Below are 17873 nucleotides of genomic sequence, written 5' to 3' on the forward strand. Positions count from 1 at the left end.
AAGAGCATAATGATTACTTTAAAAACTGAAGGACACATGCATGCTATGGCAATGTTTCTATGGTCCCATAGAAAACTGGTTGTTATAATAACCAGTGATGGATGCCTGAGTATCTGGACCTTGTCATGAAAGCATTCAGTGTCAGGGAGGTGGTGTATGTGTGTGTGTACAATGTACACAGATATATGCCAGAAATAATTCCACTGCTCTTCTGTGATACAGATATAGACTCTTCTCTTAACAGGCAGCTTAGGTTGGGTAGTTGTTAGGTTGCCTTAACTTTCTACCCTGCCTTTTTCTTACTTAGTATTAGGATCTGTGCAATGACATATAGGTTCTGATACCCAGAGGTGGATGTGGATGTGATGTAAGTGGAGTAGGAAAGCACTGGCCAGTGCACAGCCTCCGAAGGGCTGAGATGGGTTTCTAATGTGAGTTTGCAAATGTTTTAATTCCTCCTCTATCTCTGGGTAATACCCTGATGTTAACCTGTATTAGTCCTGAGAGTCACATTTCCCTTCAAGGCCTTCTCTCAGAGACATGAAACACTGTTGATTAAACCTACGTAGTATTCAGGATGGAAGCAAGGCTGCAAGGAACAGGAGCACACATTTTACAGTTATATTGCATGAGCAAGGCATACTTTTCCCCTGATTCAGGAATTCTGCACCATGGACTCCTAAATGACAAATGACCTTGGCATGAACATGGTGCTGTTATTAATTCATTTAAAATACAGACTTGCAGGAGACAAACAGAACATATTTTGATAGGAGTGTCAATCCTTTGGTTGCCAAACCATACTCTTCTGCAACACAGTACAATATTCTGGCTCAAACCAGCCAGCATGTCTTTTTGTAAACAGTCATTTACTTGCTCTTAGAAAAGATAAGGTGACAAAGGGGAAAAAAGATGTGTTTATAATACAGTTATTTAGTAGCAGGAGTTTAGATGGGAGAATTAATTTGAAAACTTATTGTCTTAATGGTTGAAGAAACTCAAGCAGATCTTTGGTGTAGCAAGTCAGTGTGTAGTTCTTGAGGGAAAGAAGGGCTAAGCTGATTTATGGTGTCTGAGCATCTAACCAGTCTAACCCGCTCTATTTAATGTAACCTAAAAACTCACCTTGAGAAAACATGTGCACTTGCCCTGTTTCTTCTAAATCCCCAATGTAAACTGCAGGTTAGAATGCCCTAGGCTGTGTTATTCGCTGAAATGGAAGGCTAGACTGGACAAACAGATTCCTGGCTGGAGGGCTTTGGAGTTTGTAAGTGCATGACTGGTTGAGAGAGGACACTCAGGATTCCCCTGGACACCTGAAGGCTCTCATCACTAAGATACAAAGCCATGCTTCACCTTCATTTGTCATCCAGAATCTTTTAGCCTTTGTTGCATATTGGTCCAATGTCAATTGTTAGTACCTCACGCAGCTTAGCCCTTCAGTTGATGGTTGGAAACCATGTTCTGAGAAACAGGGGCTGTGCATAGGAATCTCTTCAGGCTAATCTGGGTGCAGAATGTGGGGTCCCCTTGCTAGGGAAGTGTGAGCCACGCGCCATTGTATAGGCTTTATGCAGGAAACAGGGTTTCTGCACAACCTCAAATCACCCATCGATCTACGTGATGGGTCTCAGAAAATGCAATATCAAATGTCCAAATTCAGAACGGATGCCAGCTGTGAAATATTCAGAGCAAGAAAGTACATAAAACCTGGTGTTTGGGTGAATGTGGCTTTTATCACCTCCCTTGCCCAAAGACTCCCACCTCAAACATATTGCATGTAAAATCACTTTTACTATTTAAACATTAACTTTAACAAAAGTCCAGACAGTCATTCATACTGGCAAGACTAACAGTATTTTGTGACAAACTGATTTGGATTTTGACAAAACTTTTGTCTTTTCTTCTAAATCAATGGCCTGGGTGTGAACATCCGTGAGCTAATGGGAAACCTGTCTGTATCCAGATCCTAAATTTGTACCTCAGACAGTTTCCTTTGCTGATGGAAATAGCCCATTTTTATCTCATTGGAGTGTTTGCTTTGGAGACCACAAATGTCCTTTCCTTGTGCTTAGGCAATCTGGGAAGAGAGGCGGGTTTTGCCTGGCTAGTTTCCACACCTGCATGCAGTGAGAAAATGCTCATATATCTTCATTAAATTGTTTTCAAATTATTTCTGTTCATGGTCCTAACGCCTTGAAGTCTATGTTTCTATTTTTGTCCTCCATAAGAAAAACGAAAACTAACCTGAGCTGTATTTTAGTATTCACAGATACACACATAAAAGTTTTTAAAATTTTTTTGAAATGACAAAATTCCACTCAATAATTTATGAAGCTAACAACTGCATAGAAGACAGCACTTTGATGTATTCCTGACATAGAAGGGAAAAACACAACTACACTCTCTCAGAAAACTTAACATTTGTTTCTGAGACGTTAGATGGCAATTTACTTAGTATATAACAAGTACTGATTATTTCAGTGCAGGCATGTGTCTTTCCATTCTGTTGTTGGGAAGAGTATTTACAGAGCAATGCTTTCTCTTCAGTTTGTCCATGCCAAAGAGTGTAATTGAACTGCTATTGCAAACATAGATTAACGTGAATGTATTCACCTGAGTGCTTAAACTTTTCTACCTCTCATAGCTACTACTATAACTGCTGTAACTGTTATTGCACACAATAGTCAAAAGAATTGAATCCACGTGAGAGTCTAAATCCTGTTTTCATAGATAGATAAAGGATTTAGGATTCAATGCTTATTAGTGTCCTGTCAGATCCTCATTCCTAAAAAAATGGCCACAGGCACCCAAGAAGGGCTGTGTGAATAGCCCTTTTGATTGGTCAAATAAAGCACCTCATTTTGCTTCGTTTTAATATTTTTTTTTTCTCACCAAAACAAAAAGCCAGCAACTGTGATTTGTTAGACATGGAAGGTCATATGTTACCTGAAAAGTTGCATTTCATAGGGGTGGCAGAAAGAGATGAGCTACTTGTTAAAACGCCTGTATGGTCCTTCCCGAGCCCTCCCCACTGGCAGGTAACTGCAAGGCACAGGTTTAATCTCCCCCTCTGCCTTGGGGGACACAAGCCTCCGACATGGCAAATGCTGCTACCATGGTGCTATCCTGGATCCCCCTCAAATCCTCCTGTTGGAGCTCTTCTACTTGGCTTGAAAGTCCTAAATAACAATGTTTTAGCTTGGTGGTTCTGGTGTTTATCAAGGAGATAAAGTACTTGGCAGCAAGGGCTGCTCGCTGAAATAGCTTGAATTATTTGTATATGGTGGAAACCCAATTTGAGAATTTTTTATTCCCCCTTTCTGCTTGACTATGTTGTAAAGTGAAGGTTGAGACAACCTGCCAGGAGGTGGGAATGAAGATTCATTGTTACTGTTGACGTCTTGGATGATTTCTCACACAAGTGAGTAAACAGTCCTGTGACAAAACTACTCTTTATCTCCTCCTTACTTTCCCCTTATTTTGATTTGGGCAAGTTTGACTCCAGTTTGTATACAGGTTCTGAAGTGTATTTATGAATGTGAGAAAAATTGCACCTCCTGTGACAAACTACCTTTTGTCAAAAAATAAGAAAAAGTGTCGCAGATTTCCCCTGTTCTCACTTGGGTTCTCTGGGGTATGGTGTCAAACCCTTCCCTTGACATAAGCCAGGCCTGATTCGGGTGACATATTGCTCTAGGAGGTTCCCAAGGTTGGTGCCAGCAGGCCCTTGAGGAACCTGGCAGAGTTAGATGAATGCTATGTTAAACAATAGCTTTTAAGGCAAGGAAATGTTTGAAAATCACCCGTCATGGTATCCCACATAACACAGTCCAGAGCTCTTCACCCCCTCACTCCTGCAGCAGAAGGAATTATTTTCCCCTGTCAACAAGGCGAAGTCCAATAATTTGTGTCTGAAATACAGCACATCTTCCTGCAGCACACTGGATCTTGAATGCATCAGTTAACCCATTCCACTTTCTAGGCCGCTGCAACAGTTTTAACTGTCATTCTTAAACAGCGTTCAACATTTGACTTCAAAAGATGCTAACAGTCTCCTTATTAAACCACAGTCTCCTGGAGTTGCAGTCAGGCCTTTTTGCTAAATGATGCTGAGAAACTCTGTGCTGAACAGCATCCTCCCAGGAGGAGGACCACTGCATTGGGGTCCACAGCTGGTACAGGCTGGTGGTATCAGAGCAATTCTGGTCAAATACTCTCTGAATAAAACTATTGCTGTTTTTCAGCCCAAGCTACACAATTGAGAAATCAATATACTGTGATGTGAAGCACACTTCTGAGAGGTTTTTGAAGGTTTATGAACAAAACAAAACAACAACAAAAAACCCCAAGAGTTCCACTGACATCTCCTTCCCCTGGATCCTTTCATCTTCAGAAACATTCCTGCAAACTTCACAGAGGGTTTTATTGCCATTGAGCTGATGATCAGGCCTTATTTTGCACATCTCTTCCTAATGGGCACAGGGACTGCTGAGGGGGACAGGAGAGTGCCATAAATCAGAACAGAAATAGGTAGTGAGGAGAACTGTTAGTGCATTACCTGGGAGAGATTTGGGCTTTCAGACTACAGTGTGAGGGATCCAGCATGGCAGTGCCTGTGCTGGCAACGCTGGCACCAATTTCAGCCTTTGCTTGGCCCCCTCAGCCTCTGCCTGCTCATGTGGCTTCACAAACTGCTGAGCATCCCCTTGAAGCATGTGTTGGCCTAAACTCAGCTTCTGGAGAGGGCTACCTGTCACAGCTGGGCAGATATTTAGTGTAAAGGTGCTGGCATCGCTGCCAGGTTTGGCAAGGTTGCTTTGGAAACCTTCTTCCCATGTTGGCAGATCCAGATACCCTACAGCTGGCCCTTTGCCCTGTGCAGCTCGGGGTTGTATGGGGGAGGAAAGGCTGTTCCCAAACCTCTGTAGACTTGCCATTTTTGAAAGTAGCTCATTAACACCCACGGCTTTAGAAGGTTTGGGTTTTTGTGTGGTACCACCTGCAAAGATCTGAAGCAGATCTTTCTTGCTTATATGCCAGTGCAGAGCCTGAAAGCGTTACAGCCTCTCTGAAATGTATGTCCTATGACTTATGTATTCATGAGCCACTGCCTCTTCTTATAGCCACGTGGGAAAAGCTTTTAAGAATCTAGATTAACTATTGTGTTATGCTGCTAAAGAGGTCCCCACATAATGGGTATTTGGGGATGAAATGGAACACTTTTTCCTAATTTGTTTAACTGTTAAAAGCTGTAGAGGGGCAGATCCTTTGCTGGTGTATATAGCTTAGCTTTGTGAGCCGTGCTGGAGCCACACCAGTCCACACAAGCTAAGAACGGAGCCTGGTCTGTTTTGAATATTCTCTCTCTCGATTTTTATCGTCTTTTGCAGTGTAATGACTGCTGATTTGGAGCTTTAATTGCATGCATTTGACAGAAACAGAATTGGAGTGAGGTTTATTATTGTTTTGATACAGTCTCAAAAGGAAAGCTTTTTACTAGCATTTTAATATAGCCCTTTGTAAACACCTAGCAAATAAAAATTCTGAGTCCAGCCCTTCTGTTAATGGAGTCAATGACAAAGTTTCCTTTGGCTTTAGTAGAAGCTGGACTGGGTTCAGTATAAGTGATACACTCTATCGTTACTGACAATGAGTTACTGTGTTTTATATATTGACGCTTTTTGCTGGACAGTGCATTGGCTTTTTATGATTTGGTGATATATACAAATAAATTATTTGAAAAGTCAGTATTTCTGTGCCTGTTTTTTGAAGGTGAATTTAAATTGTTACAGTGTAAGATAAAAAATTGTTGTCAAAGTCAGTGGTAGCGTCTTAGTTCATATACTCATTCCCCAGCACTTGTATAGTCAAGGATACGGCCAGCCATCCTAAGATGCCTGAGCCCTTTTGGTACCATCTTCCAGCAGTGAACCCTAATGCCGTAGGAGACAAGGAGAAGATGCTCCCATGTCAGCATGCAGCTGAAAGGCAGCTTGTTACCAAATGTAAAGGGGGACCACAGGCTGCACAGGCATGTTCATTTTCTAAATGCCAGCTGGTTAATTTTCTTCATGTAGAAGAACCTTAGGTGGGCCTAAAGGTTCCCAACAGCTATCCTGGAGCAAGGAATTAATAAGAAACAAGTCCACACTATTATCTTAGAGGTTCCTGAGTTACCCCTTGAGGGTAGCTGGTAATACCCTTTTTATAGTCACATGCTGCCAGCCCTTCTGCTTGCTTCAAAGTTGCAAAAGGCAGAAATGACAATTAAAATTGCTGCTATGGGCTTCTCCTGCTCCATTAACTTGTTTCCAGACTAGCAGAGCTGGAGAGATGAAGGGAGGGAGTGGGAGTAGAAGCAGTTTTGGGGGCTGCCTTTTACCAGCACAAATGCTGAGTGCATTAAAAGGTTAATGTAAAAAAAATCTTGTGTCATCTCACTGTGTCCTTTTCTATCTCCTCTAACGGTATGGGTACGGATACTCCTGCTAGGGCAATCAGGTGTCACTGATGTGGTGAGCCTGCCTGAAGAGGGTGTTGGCAGCTGCCCTCCGTTCATGCTGCCGGAATGTACTGAACACTGTCAAAACAACACTTACCCCGTACTCTTGTGGTCTGTTGATTTCTGCTGTGCATTAATTTCATACTCATTGCATAAGGGATATTAGGAAGCACTTCTGCTGTTGTGTATTAATTTCATACTCATTGCATAAGGGATATTGGGCAGCACTTCTACCCTTAGACCGTGTCACTAGCCCATTTTCACACACAGACCTCTTCTACTCTCTTCTGGCCCTTTGACTCCTGCCGCCCTAGACACTGCTCCTGGGAAGTCCACCTACTCGCTGTCTGCTTCAAAAATTGCTGCAAGGGGACTGTCCTCCACCATTCCCTCTTTCAGCCCTTTAAAGCTAAACCATGACCACTGCCAAGCTAGATTAAATAATTGCTCAGAGCTCGTTGGCTGCAGGATTCTTGACTTCTAAAGCGATTCACCACGCTGGAACCAGCGTGAATTCAGGTGAGCATCTCGACCGTTTGCAACAGATTATGTACTCCTCCCTTTTTACCTCTTTATGGGCAATTCTCAGGAGTTGTGCTGAAGGGAAATATTACCCAGCATGGCCAGCAAGGGAATTATTACCCAACATGACTGATTTTGTGTAACTTTAGAGCTCCTATTAGCTCTTCCAAACTGACAAAGTTGTCACACCTAGAAAAACAGCATTGAACAAGAATAAGGAGAAATCCCATCCAGCTCACAGTGCTGAGGATAGATCTGTGATGGACAAAGAACAGAAGGAAGGGGCAGAGTAGGAAAAGGGTGTGTGTGTGTAAGCAGGATGGGTGAATGGGAAAAGAGCTTCAGTGTGAGAAGGAAATAAAGCAGGTAAGTCCACAGTGAAGCTGAGCAGCTGTAAATAAATGCAGGCCCAGAAGATGGGATTTTTTCTCCTATTCCCAGCCTTGTTATTGACCTGCTTCATTCACTTGCACAGATGCATTGGCTTTCTTAGCTTCAGTTTCTTCACCTGCAAAATGCCACCACTCTCCCAGGAATGGGGTTTAACTTTTATTTATTTCAAGCATTCTGGCTTTGTAGCGAATTTATTTTGGCTTTCTGCAGCCTGCCATGTATTTGTCTGACCACAGCAAACAATCCTGACCTGGAAGGCCTTGCAAGGCCATGGCGAGACAGACAACTCAAGTTCTGCCTTTCTCCATGTCCAAAACTCTCCCAATCAGAGCCTAGGCAGAAGCCAAGAATAGCCATTACTCTGCTTAATTTCCCTGACAGCCCAGATGTGATAGCCGTTCTCACTCACACTGATAAAGTTGGGCCCCAGCAGGGAGAATGTGGCCATTTTCCATTTAAAGCAGACCCGGTGGAAAGGTGGTCCCATGCCCATCTCCTGGGGAGCCGTGCTGGGAGGTGAGCGCACATATGGACTTCACAGTGCCTCTGCATTTTCCTTCACAGTCCTAAGAGGAGTTCCTGTTTTACCTTAACCCTTTGGCTTGCCTTAAATTTACTGAAAATGGGTTGCTAACATACTAGAAGGGTTCACTCTACTTCTCTTGCTCTAAGATTGCTTGGTTCTTGCCAGTTCAGGCTTTGCTTTCTTGTTGCAATGTGCTGTGGCTTGCAGGGAGGGAACTGCCCCTTCAGAAAAGGCTCCTGTTTTGAAGGGGCTAGTTGCTATGTGCCAGGAGGACATGTCAGTCCAGACCTAAAAGAGGAACACCACTGATTTGCCAGAGTTTCAACATGAACATTAAAAATACCATAAACTTTAACAAATGCAAACAGAAGTTGCAATGAGCCCCTTGCAGGTACCAATCCAAACCTTTTTATCAGAGATTCACCAGCACACAAGTTTAAAACCTTTCTTCTTTATTACCTAAACAGCAGGGCTGAGATGGGGGAGAGGGAAGGGAAGCAGCAGTGAAACTTACCCTCAGAGCTGGGGTACCCAAGCGTTTTGCACAAATAGCCCCTGAGCTAAACACTCCTCCTGCAGCAAGCTCTGCTTCCCAGACCAGCAGCATGTCGAATGCAATTGCTGTGGCGTTTGACATCTTAGAAGGAGCATGAGAATAGCCACTGAAATCACTTCTTTCTGTCTTGAATTGCATTATTTTTTTGACTTGTTCTCAATCAAATTGCAGCCCACTCTCCTTTTGTGAGAAGGCTGCATATGCTTCTGCTTATCCTCTGCCTGGTTAAAGTCCTTGGGCTGCTTGGAAGAAGGTTGGAGGGGCAGAGAGGTATGCCGCTCTTTAAAAAAAAAATAATTAAAAATAAAGCACCGTTTTTTCTTTTTTGTGAGTTGCAATGGCAGGGGATTTTGAGCCAAGGTCTTGCAGGCATCTCTTCCACCTTCTTTGCAGAGTTTTCTTTCTTTTTTTTTTCTTTTTCCTTTTCTTCAGCTCTTACAGGTGATGTCAACCTTATCATACCAAATAAACCCAAGCACACATCAGGTGCTACTTGACAAGAACCCAAGGCCTAAAAAGCTGGTTTTGTTGGTTTATGTCTAGGGAAAAAACATAGCTGAAGCTCATAAGCTTGCACTCACTTACTCTCCTCTCAGACACCCAGAGAACCATTCCACATTTATTGCACGATCTCCATTAAAAGGATTCCCTTCAGAGACGTGTATACTGTGGGGGAACAATGCAGGGATAAAGGGGCTTTGCCTCCCACACCTTCATAATCAGTCCATATTACCATTGTATAAGGCCTTGAACACCCAGGCTTAAAAGCATAACCTCTGACTGAATACAAGCACTATCATAAATCTTGTAAGCTCGGCTAGTGGGGTTTATGGACTGAATCAAACCCAGAGGATTAAACTACTGATTTGATAATTAGATTGGGATTCAATGCTGCTATTTATTATGTTAGGCAAATAAACTATTTACTGTTTAAATGAGTTTTCATGTTCTTTTTCACACCTGGGAGTCAAGTGAAACATTAAGAAACAGCTTTTGCCCATGGAGGAAAGAAATGCATGAAGGGAAACAAGAAAGCCATTTGCTGGGTTTTTACTAATAATCATTTCAGGTGCATAAATATAGCAGCTTGCCAAGCCTTTGGCCACCAGAGCAGTGTTTGTGCAATAGCTCAGCTTTAATTTAACTTTTGCAGAATAGCTCTTAGGAGACTTGAGGAGAAAGACGGTTGGGTATTTAAAGCCTTGACCTGAGACTCAGGAGACTTTTATTCAGAGCTTGCTGCCACATGCACAGATCAATGTATTTCTCTCTCTGCCTCTGCTCCTCATATCAGCAGTTGGAAGCTCTTTGGGAGACAAAATTCAGATACTTCTTTACTGTTCAGGATGATGGAGCATGAATTTGATGGGACCTCTAGATGCTAGTATGACCACCCACTAATAGGAAAAGAACAAAGAAGAAAAAAGAGAACAAGTGGTTCCTGGACAGTGCACAACAGGGGTGGTTTTCTTGCTGTTTGGGGTGGATGCTGACGTGCTCCTCGCATGTGGCTGGAGTAGACTGGGAGCTTTGTGCTGCTGTGTGCTGGTTAGCAGTGCTCTGAGATGTCTGTCAGGCCAGAGGACATTGCTACTGCCTCATAAACCAAGTCCAGCATTTCTGAGCAATGTGTCTTATCTGAAGAAAGAAGATAACAAGTTGGGATTGAAATTCCTCCAGGACTTTGACATCTTTCTTCATGCTGGTGTAGTAGAGACTCACAGCAAGGATCAGCACTGCGCAAAATGAGAGCCACAGGAGCACAGGCAATCCAGATGATGACCTGTCATCTACTGAACAGTGATGAGGAGAAAAAGAAAGCAACATTAATTTAGTGTCATCTTAAACACTTCCCAAATTTGACCCCCTGCTGATGCCTTTGTCCCACTTTTCTGGGAACAGCAGGGTACACAGGGCTCTGGTTGTGAGTACTTCCGTAGGCATCAGCTAAATGATCGTGAGTCACACCTCCTGATGGAGGCTGGTGAGCACAAAAGATCTCATCTAATGGAACATTTAAAGAGTTTAATTATATACAATAAGAACAGGATTACCATAGCTAATGCATGATCTCAAGTTTCCCTCCCGCAATTATTTTTTATACCTTTATGCTAAATGTTAAGTTAAATACTAGGAGAATATTAAGCTACCTCGTCTAATTATTTAATGCTCACAAATGTTCCATAAAAGAGGGAAGGTCTAGATTTCTGTCCTTTTCCCTGGTAACTCAGCTTGTTTGGGGCTCCTAGTAATTACAGTAAGAGCCAAAACGTGGCTCCATTAACCGAGAGGCATATTTAGAAAGCTCTGGCAGGTTTAACCTCTCTGTAAGTGCTAGGTGTGCACATCAGTGGAACATCCTCTGCACTTGCTATTAAGCAGGGGCACTGTAAACATTTTTCTTGCCTTTAAAATATAGTTCAAGTATGTTTAAAGTGCCATAGGTCAGGCCCAGTACATATGTGGAAATCAATGGGCTACATTTAGCTTGCCTCAGCCCTTGCATGTGTGTATCCACCCATGGGCCTTGGGGATTCAGTTTGATTCAGATCTGGATGTTCTGTTTGACTGCATGGCCATTGCACAATCAGTATTATTTTATAAAGCACTTTGAGTATTAAACATGCAGTATAAAGCCAAATTCATGCCTGAATAAAAACCCATAGTGTGCAGCTATTTGCCTGCCATATGCACATAATCAATAAGAAGATAAAAATGTGGTGTGTATTATTATGGGTAAAGGACCAACATTAGCTGTAACATATTTAAATTAGCTTCTAGTACGAGCCCTGGAATACACACCAGTCAATTAAACTGTCATACAGATGTACAGAGAGGAAGGTAAAAGTCGTAAAACCAAGCGAGAAACACATAATAATGTATCAAAAAGTGTATGGGGAAAAGGTAAAATGTTAATAGGCAGTCATTTTATAGCTAACCAGAAACCAAATCAATGTCCCATAATAGACCTGAGTGAATTATTTGCAGCAAATAATTTATTCATTTGAATTTAGCCCTTTTTTTCTGTTTGTAAATTATCCATGAGCAGACTTCAATTTTTATAAATTTGTTTATTTGGCATTATTCTATGAATGGTTTATATGAAGGTATTTAGCCAGGGAATTACTCACCACTTTCTGCTTTTGCAGAGATTTGTGATTTGGAAGTTGGTATTTCCCTTGTGTGACCTCCCACACCACACAACACAGTTCTCGGCTGGGTGACCACCTGCCTTTCAAAGCATGGGGCCTGGCTGATGAGCATACCTGGTAACAGTGAAACTTTTCGGTGAAAGCTAAACAGCTTTTCACATCAGCCCTTTTCTATGATGAAGTGCTTATAACCTTTTTCATTCTTGCGAAAGTTACTTTCCATGTGAAATTTCTGGGTGATCTCAAATGCAAACTTGGCTTTTCCTTACATCCTCTCAATTAGGGAGCATGTTCAGTGCAGGAACAGAAGAAAAAAATAATGTGGAAGAATAATCCCACCCACAAAATAGTCATGAACTGTGCTCACAACAGCTTCAACACATCAGTACAATTATGGGCTTAAATGCAAGCTTGCTTTTTTTCCTAGATTACAAATAGAAAATTAATGCTTAAATTTGTTAGTTAAATTGCTTGTTGGAACAATACACTCAGCCCTAGACGTGTGCCCAGTCTAAGAAAAAGGCAACTCATCTGAGAAAAGCACTGGACTGGGATACAGGAGATTTTGGTTCAGTTCCTCCTTGGACATACATTTCCACTGTCACCTGAGGGATATTTGGTCTTTTCTTTTTCACCTGGATCTTTCCTGCCTATACTACCTTGTTCCTAGCCCTATAACTGCTTTAGCTGATGCTGCCATTGGCATGAGCATACAACCCCTCTTTCCTGGGCAATAGCGACAGCTAGGGGATATGGGGACATTTGCCTGGGAAGCCTTTTGGCATCCCAACACTAGGCCTCTGTGTGTGTGTGTATAAATGCATATATATAAGTACCCCTCTCCCTTTACTGCATTGCATACAGCAGGGGCTGGATGTTGGCCAGAGCCTCTAGAAATGATCACCATCATAAGAACATCCAGATACACACATTTGCTTGAGCGTCTGTGAGGCTGGCTGGCCTCAAACATCCTTGCAAACAAAAAGAAAAAACAGATTATTTTTATTGTTTCTACCCTGCTGCCAGCATATAAATGAATTGTCTCTTCCCCACATATGAAAGTCAGCAGGGAGAACTATTGTTTTGCTTGGGGTGCTTTCCCTGCATATCTTAGTGAAAAACCTGTACCTATTCTATTGCCATAAAATATATTAATTATATTTAAATTAAAAATAGCTTCAGGGATTTCATTTTTGTTTCCACTATTTGTCTTACTAGATGTCTTGTTTAAAATACTGCACCAGACCTTATCAACACCTTGTGCTTCATATGCTGAGAAGAAAAACAACAACCACTGACAGTACCAAATGCTTTGTATACGTGGGACATATTTGCACAGTGCATCCCAGCAGCCACAGAGCAAACTCAGGTTAGTGCCATGGATGGCTCACAGTTATAATGTGAAACTTCAACTTACCCACTACGTAGTCATAGCAGGAAATGGCTAGAAAACAGAATGAAAATGTTCTTACATGCCTGGAAAGGCTTCTTTGCAGCAGATGAATAAAAAAGCAAGCGCCAAGCAGTGTCTCTGAAATTGCCTCTCGCCTTATAGATGCCGGGCCACCTCTTACACCACTTTTGGCTGCACAGAGTTATGTCAGATGAGGATTTACCCACTCCATGCAAACATGCAGATGTAGGTGCACTTCAGGAAAGGGAGAAAAAATTATTGTATGGGGAAATTAACTCTATCCCAGCCGAAACCAGGACAGGGGGGGTCAGAGACAGAGATTGCTGCTGTTGCAGGGAGGTCAGGAGTCAGCTCTTGCAGAAAAGACCTCCCTATTCCACATCATTTCTAGAAAGGAAAGGATATAGACCAGCAGGCTGAGAGAAGAATGAAAGTTAAAAAAAAAAAGCCCACTGTCAGATACAATTTTCGTCCAACAATATCCTGGAACTGCCTCTGTTTGGCAGCCGGGGCCCAGACACAATCCTCATGAAAAGTCCAGAGAATGGAAAAATTTCAGTGGTGCCAGCAACCTTCATCTTACCAGCCTCTATGTTAATAACGTTGTGTGGACAAACACCAAATCATCTAAATCACAGGCTGTTTGCGAGACAGAGTACTAACAATGGGTTGTGACATTTCTCATGAATTCATGTAAAAGAGTCAGTCTTCTCCATCCTTGCAGCTCCCTGGAACTCAAGCATGGCTGTGCTGAATTCAGAGCCACTGGGAGATGAACCTGGTCCCCTGAGGCTGGATTTGGCTGCAGAATTACCAGTGCTGATATGAGGGCAGGGACTCTGGAGGGAGCTGAAGGAGGTATTAGCTGTCATCAAAATCCTGCTCTTGAACAGTCAGATGAGCTTCAAATAATTTAGCGCTGACTCACTGAGTCTTCCCAGGAGTTCAGTTTTGATGGGAAAGCCCAGGCCATGTCAACAACCTTATCAAGAAACAGCTTTTCCCTCCTGCATCAGGAGGCACCACAAACAACATATTGCACAACCGATGAGAAGTCTGTTTAGACACATCAGCAGATGCCAAGTCTTGTTTTCAGAAGCTGAGTAACAGTCCAAACAGGTGGCTGACACAGAAATTTTACCATCCTGTCACCTGTGTTTTTACTGACTGACGTATCAAACCCCCACAATTTTAGTTCCCTAACAATAAATACAATTTTTCTTAGTTGGGTCCATTTGTGGAACTCAGAATGAAACGACAGTTCTTATTTGGTTATAAATTGTATATAGCATGTGCAGAAGTGCAAACTGGATCCTTGTGCTAGCCCTCTGCTTAAGGTCACTCCCAGTTCACTACACTGAACAAACTGTTAACTTTGGCTCATGAATGAAAGACCAGAGGTTATGCTAGCTGTATCATTGCTTGGATGCCCTCCTTGGCAAAAATGATTACATCCTGGCTACTTTTAATCCCAGCGGGTCAGCTAGGCTCAGACCTTTGCTATTGTATCCCATGGCATGCAAGCTACTCAGAAACATGAAAGGGCTGGCTCCTTCCCCGCCATTACATTCTGGTTACCTAGAATGACATAAGCATGTTTAAATTTGGTCTGGGATCCTTTTCTGTGAGTGGAAGCATTGTTCTGGGGTAGACCTGGGGCTCAGCCAAAGCCATGGTCTACACTGATCCCTGTGGGGGCTGACTCAGGAGTTCACCGAGAGAACAGCCCTGAGGCTGCTCTGATGCGATGCAGGAGCCTGTTTTCTCCCAGGGCAGGCAGGCAAATGGACCAGATGCAATTCTGCAGAGCACAGAGCAAAAACTGTCTGTCGTCTGTTCCATGCTGAGCTCAAAATCACGAATAACATTAGCAGAGGGAGAAGCTGATGTGGACAGACAGGGTGGATGTTAGAAGCTAGAAAGTTCATGCCAAAAGGCTTAATAGCTTGAGCATACCATATTCAATGACTTCTGGCTCACGGAATCGAACCTTTCTCTCTGCTTTCCGCTTTTCCCCCACAGCTTGGTCCACAGGTGGCCTTTTCCTCAATATTGAAGGAGGATAGCTACTGTCATCTGTCTAAAGAGTTGATCAAAACACAAAACATGTTGCCATTCAAACTGGAGTAGTGCATCTGGGTGAAGCTTTGAGCTTTTGTGGCTATGTTACCATGTCCCTCGAAGGACATGATATGAAACACATCTGTTTTGACATTTATAGTCAGACCACTGTAATATTTATAACAAGACAATATGGATATTCCTTCATTGTTATAGTTCTTCAGTACTCCACAACTGTTTTCTCAGGAAAAAGGTTGGTTAAAGTAACAGGCAGTAAAGTGTTCAGAAAGGATTTCTCTGAATTGGAGTGAACAATTACTGAAGGTGGGTGCTCAACAGCCCTAGGGTAGACGGACATAAATGTGATATGAAATATATGAACCATATCATTGGGAGCATCTTTGAAATGTTCTTCTGAGCTAAGCAGCTCCATTCTGAATGTAGTGTTGCCATTTCAACAACTGAGACTATGCAGCAGTTTGGGGTTTGGACACTATCCTGATGGGTGTAAGAAGGTAATTTGTTTGCACTTTGATATCACAATTACGTTGTTGCTCTGGTTTTTGCTTGGAAGCCACACTCAGTCTTTGATAACGGAATCAGATTGCTGTGGATTCTGCCAAATGACAAGAAACAGAGCTGCAGTAATAGTAGTAAGTCCCTTTTCTGCCTGGGAATGCTCCCACAGTCAATTCCCCAAAGTGAATCCCAAGCATCTCAGTTCAGAGACACCCACTGTCCTCTGGAAGTGGAGAGCAGATGGCAATTTTTCTACTTTTCAAAGACCTAAGTGGGTGACAGAGATTCTCCACATTTTATTTTTACTTTAAAATCAAAGTCATCTTCCCTACCCCTTTCTCCTCCTTCCCTCTGTTCCTCTGCTAGGTAAAGGGTATTATTTCTTAGATGGTTTGTTTGCTCCTTCTGGTCACTGTCCCTGCTCCTTATTTTCCCCTTGTGTGTCATTTCCCCACTCAGTGATTGCACACTCCTTCCTCTATGTTTTTCTTCCTGCTTTAATCTTTCTACTCCTTAATCTCTGCTACTTTTGCCCATTTTTAGACTCATATACCCTTGCCATACACCTTTTATCTTTGGACGCTTTCCACGCATTCACCATTTCACACACCCGCTCCTTGGGCTGCGAAAGCAGGATTAAGACACATTAACCACAGTCTGGGGGTGTCAGACCCCAGACTACAGAGGAGAAGTAGGTTTCCTTACGCATCACACTCTGGATAATCTCAGAAAGGCACATAACATAGCCAGCAGGAACTGCCATGAACATCTTCAGCTTTGACACCTTCTCCTGAGGGATTTATGAACCAGATTTCAGCTTAATTTATCACTGATAAGGATGCTTTCTCTGACCTTGGGTCATACAAGCATCCATACCACCTCTGTCTCATGATCGGGGACATTGTATGTTGGAGCTCTGTGGTTTTTATTCAGCAGCTCAGAAGCTGAAAGACCCATTCAGGGTATGGGAAACCTGGATTCAACTTCTTTCTAAGTCCAAAGGAATAGGAACCCACATCTCTTATATGCACGCCCTCATCATCAGAGCTATGGTGCACACATGGGAGCAGGGAATCTCAGTCTCTGTCACTGAAGCTGTCTCATTTGGCCTCAAATAATTAAATATTCATTGAGCTAAAGAAAGAACGAATGAAAGAATGACTTTACAGCCTGGTGTTTGGGTGCTCCCTTGGGGGTGGGAGAAGCCTGCTTCTATCCTTGCTCCAATGTACACTTAATATGAAATACTTAAATATTCATTGGAGCAGTCACTGGGAACAGGGTCTCTCATCTACCAGGTGAGTACCCCTAATCACTCTGCTATAGCCACATACACACACACTTTCTGGCATAATGAATATTTAATTAGTCTGTGTAAACTGAAACAGGTTCAGGGAGACACAGCCCAGCTCAGAGTAGCAGTGGTTGTAGCTTTAGCCAGGAGGGCTCCTCCCGTGGCACAGCCAAGGAAACTGAACCTTATATTTGAAGAGATTTATAACTCCAAGTGTGGCTTTTGTCCATAGGAGCTTTTCCAAACACAATAGCAACATCACACCAGAAGAGAAAAACATTAAACAACTAGCTGGTTGGGTAGCACCTAGCCAAGGAAGAACTTAAAAAGGAAGTGGTATTTACAGTATTTACTAGACTTTAATAACTTATGGAAATCAAAGCTACACAGTGTAAGAAGAAATGATGCATTCTCCCCTCAGACAGAAGCTTAGTGTTACCACACTGTGACAAGAGCTGGAAACCTACCAAAGTGCTAGCCGGGAAATTATTTGCCCTTAAAAACAACCCATTTGTGAAAAGCTCCAGGTGTTGGACACAAGGACTCTATTGCCCATCGAGAGATTACTTACCGGCAGCTCCTCTGCACTAGAAGGTGGGGCTGGACATATCTGGGACATGTACTCTGGATGCCAACATGAAGCCTCCCACACGAAGCTTCGGTTGGAAAGCCACTTGCTCAAGAAAATGAGAAGGAGCAGGGAAAGCGTCTGGAGATCCCTCTGCAGCGAGGACTGCGCAGACAGTGACACCGAGCAGATGGGAGCAGCAGCAAATGACAGAGGAGTGGAAAGAAGAGTTTCCGCCCTTCATACCAGTGTTGGCTTGGGAAGGATGACGTTGCTTGAAATGTACTCAGTCACCAAAAATAGCACGTAGTGATAATACTGATTGTGCAGCTGGAAAGCAGGGCTTTCCTGGCAACTGGAAAG

General features: G+C 42.8%; 1 protein-coding gene across 2 annotated transcripts; it reads right to left on the bottom strand.

The window, feature by feature from the left end:
- Positions 1-8381: 8381 nt before the first annotated feature.
- C6H14orf180 (chromosome 6 C14orf180 homolog) lies at positions 8382-17719 on the bottom strand. Of its 2 annotated transcripts, none has more exons than XM_075029714.1 (4): positions 17514-17719; positions 15025-15148; positions 13072-13098; positions 8382-10292 (listed from the first exon to the last, which is right to left on the bottom strand). In XM_075029714.1, the coding sequence occupies exons 1-4, from the start codon at positions 17559-17561 to the stop codon at positions 10093-10095; spliced, it is 399 nt and encodes a 132-aa protein (XP_074885815.1). In that variant the 5' UTR covers positions 17562-17719; the 3' UTR covers positions 8382-10092. The 2 variants fall into 2 exon arrangements, with proteins under 2 accessions (XP_074885815.1, XP_074885814.1); XM_075029713.1 differs by having other exon boundaries at positions 8622-10295.
- Between the last annotated feature and the right edge of the window lie 154 nt (positions 17720-17873).

This window comes from Buteo buteo, chromosome 6, assembly GCF_964188355.1.
Source record: "Buteo buteo chromosome 6, bButBut1.hap1.1, whole genome shotgun sequence".
Lineage (NCBI taxonomy): Eukaryota > Metazoa > Chordata > Aves > Accipitriformes > Accipitridae > Buteo > Buteo buteo.

Excerpts from the sequence above, each read along its gene's own strand:
- C6H14orf180 (XM_075029713.1), bottom strand. The coding sequence starts at position 17,561 with ATGTCCCAGATATGTCCAGCCCCACCTTCTAGTGCAGAGGAGCTGCCG. Across the intron at positions 13,099-15,024 it reads GCCAGAAGTCATTGAATATG|CCATTTCCTGCTATGACTAC; the intron begins GTATGCTCAAGC and ends TCTGTTTTCTAG. Across the intron at positions 10,296-13,071 it reads CTGCTATGACTACGTAGTGG|TAGATGACAGGTCATCATCT; the intron begins GTAAGTTGAAGT and ends ATCACTGTTCAG.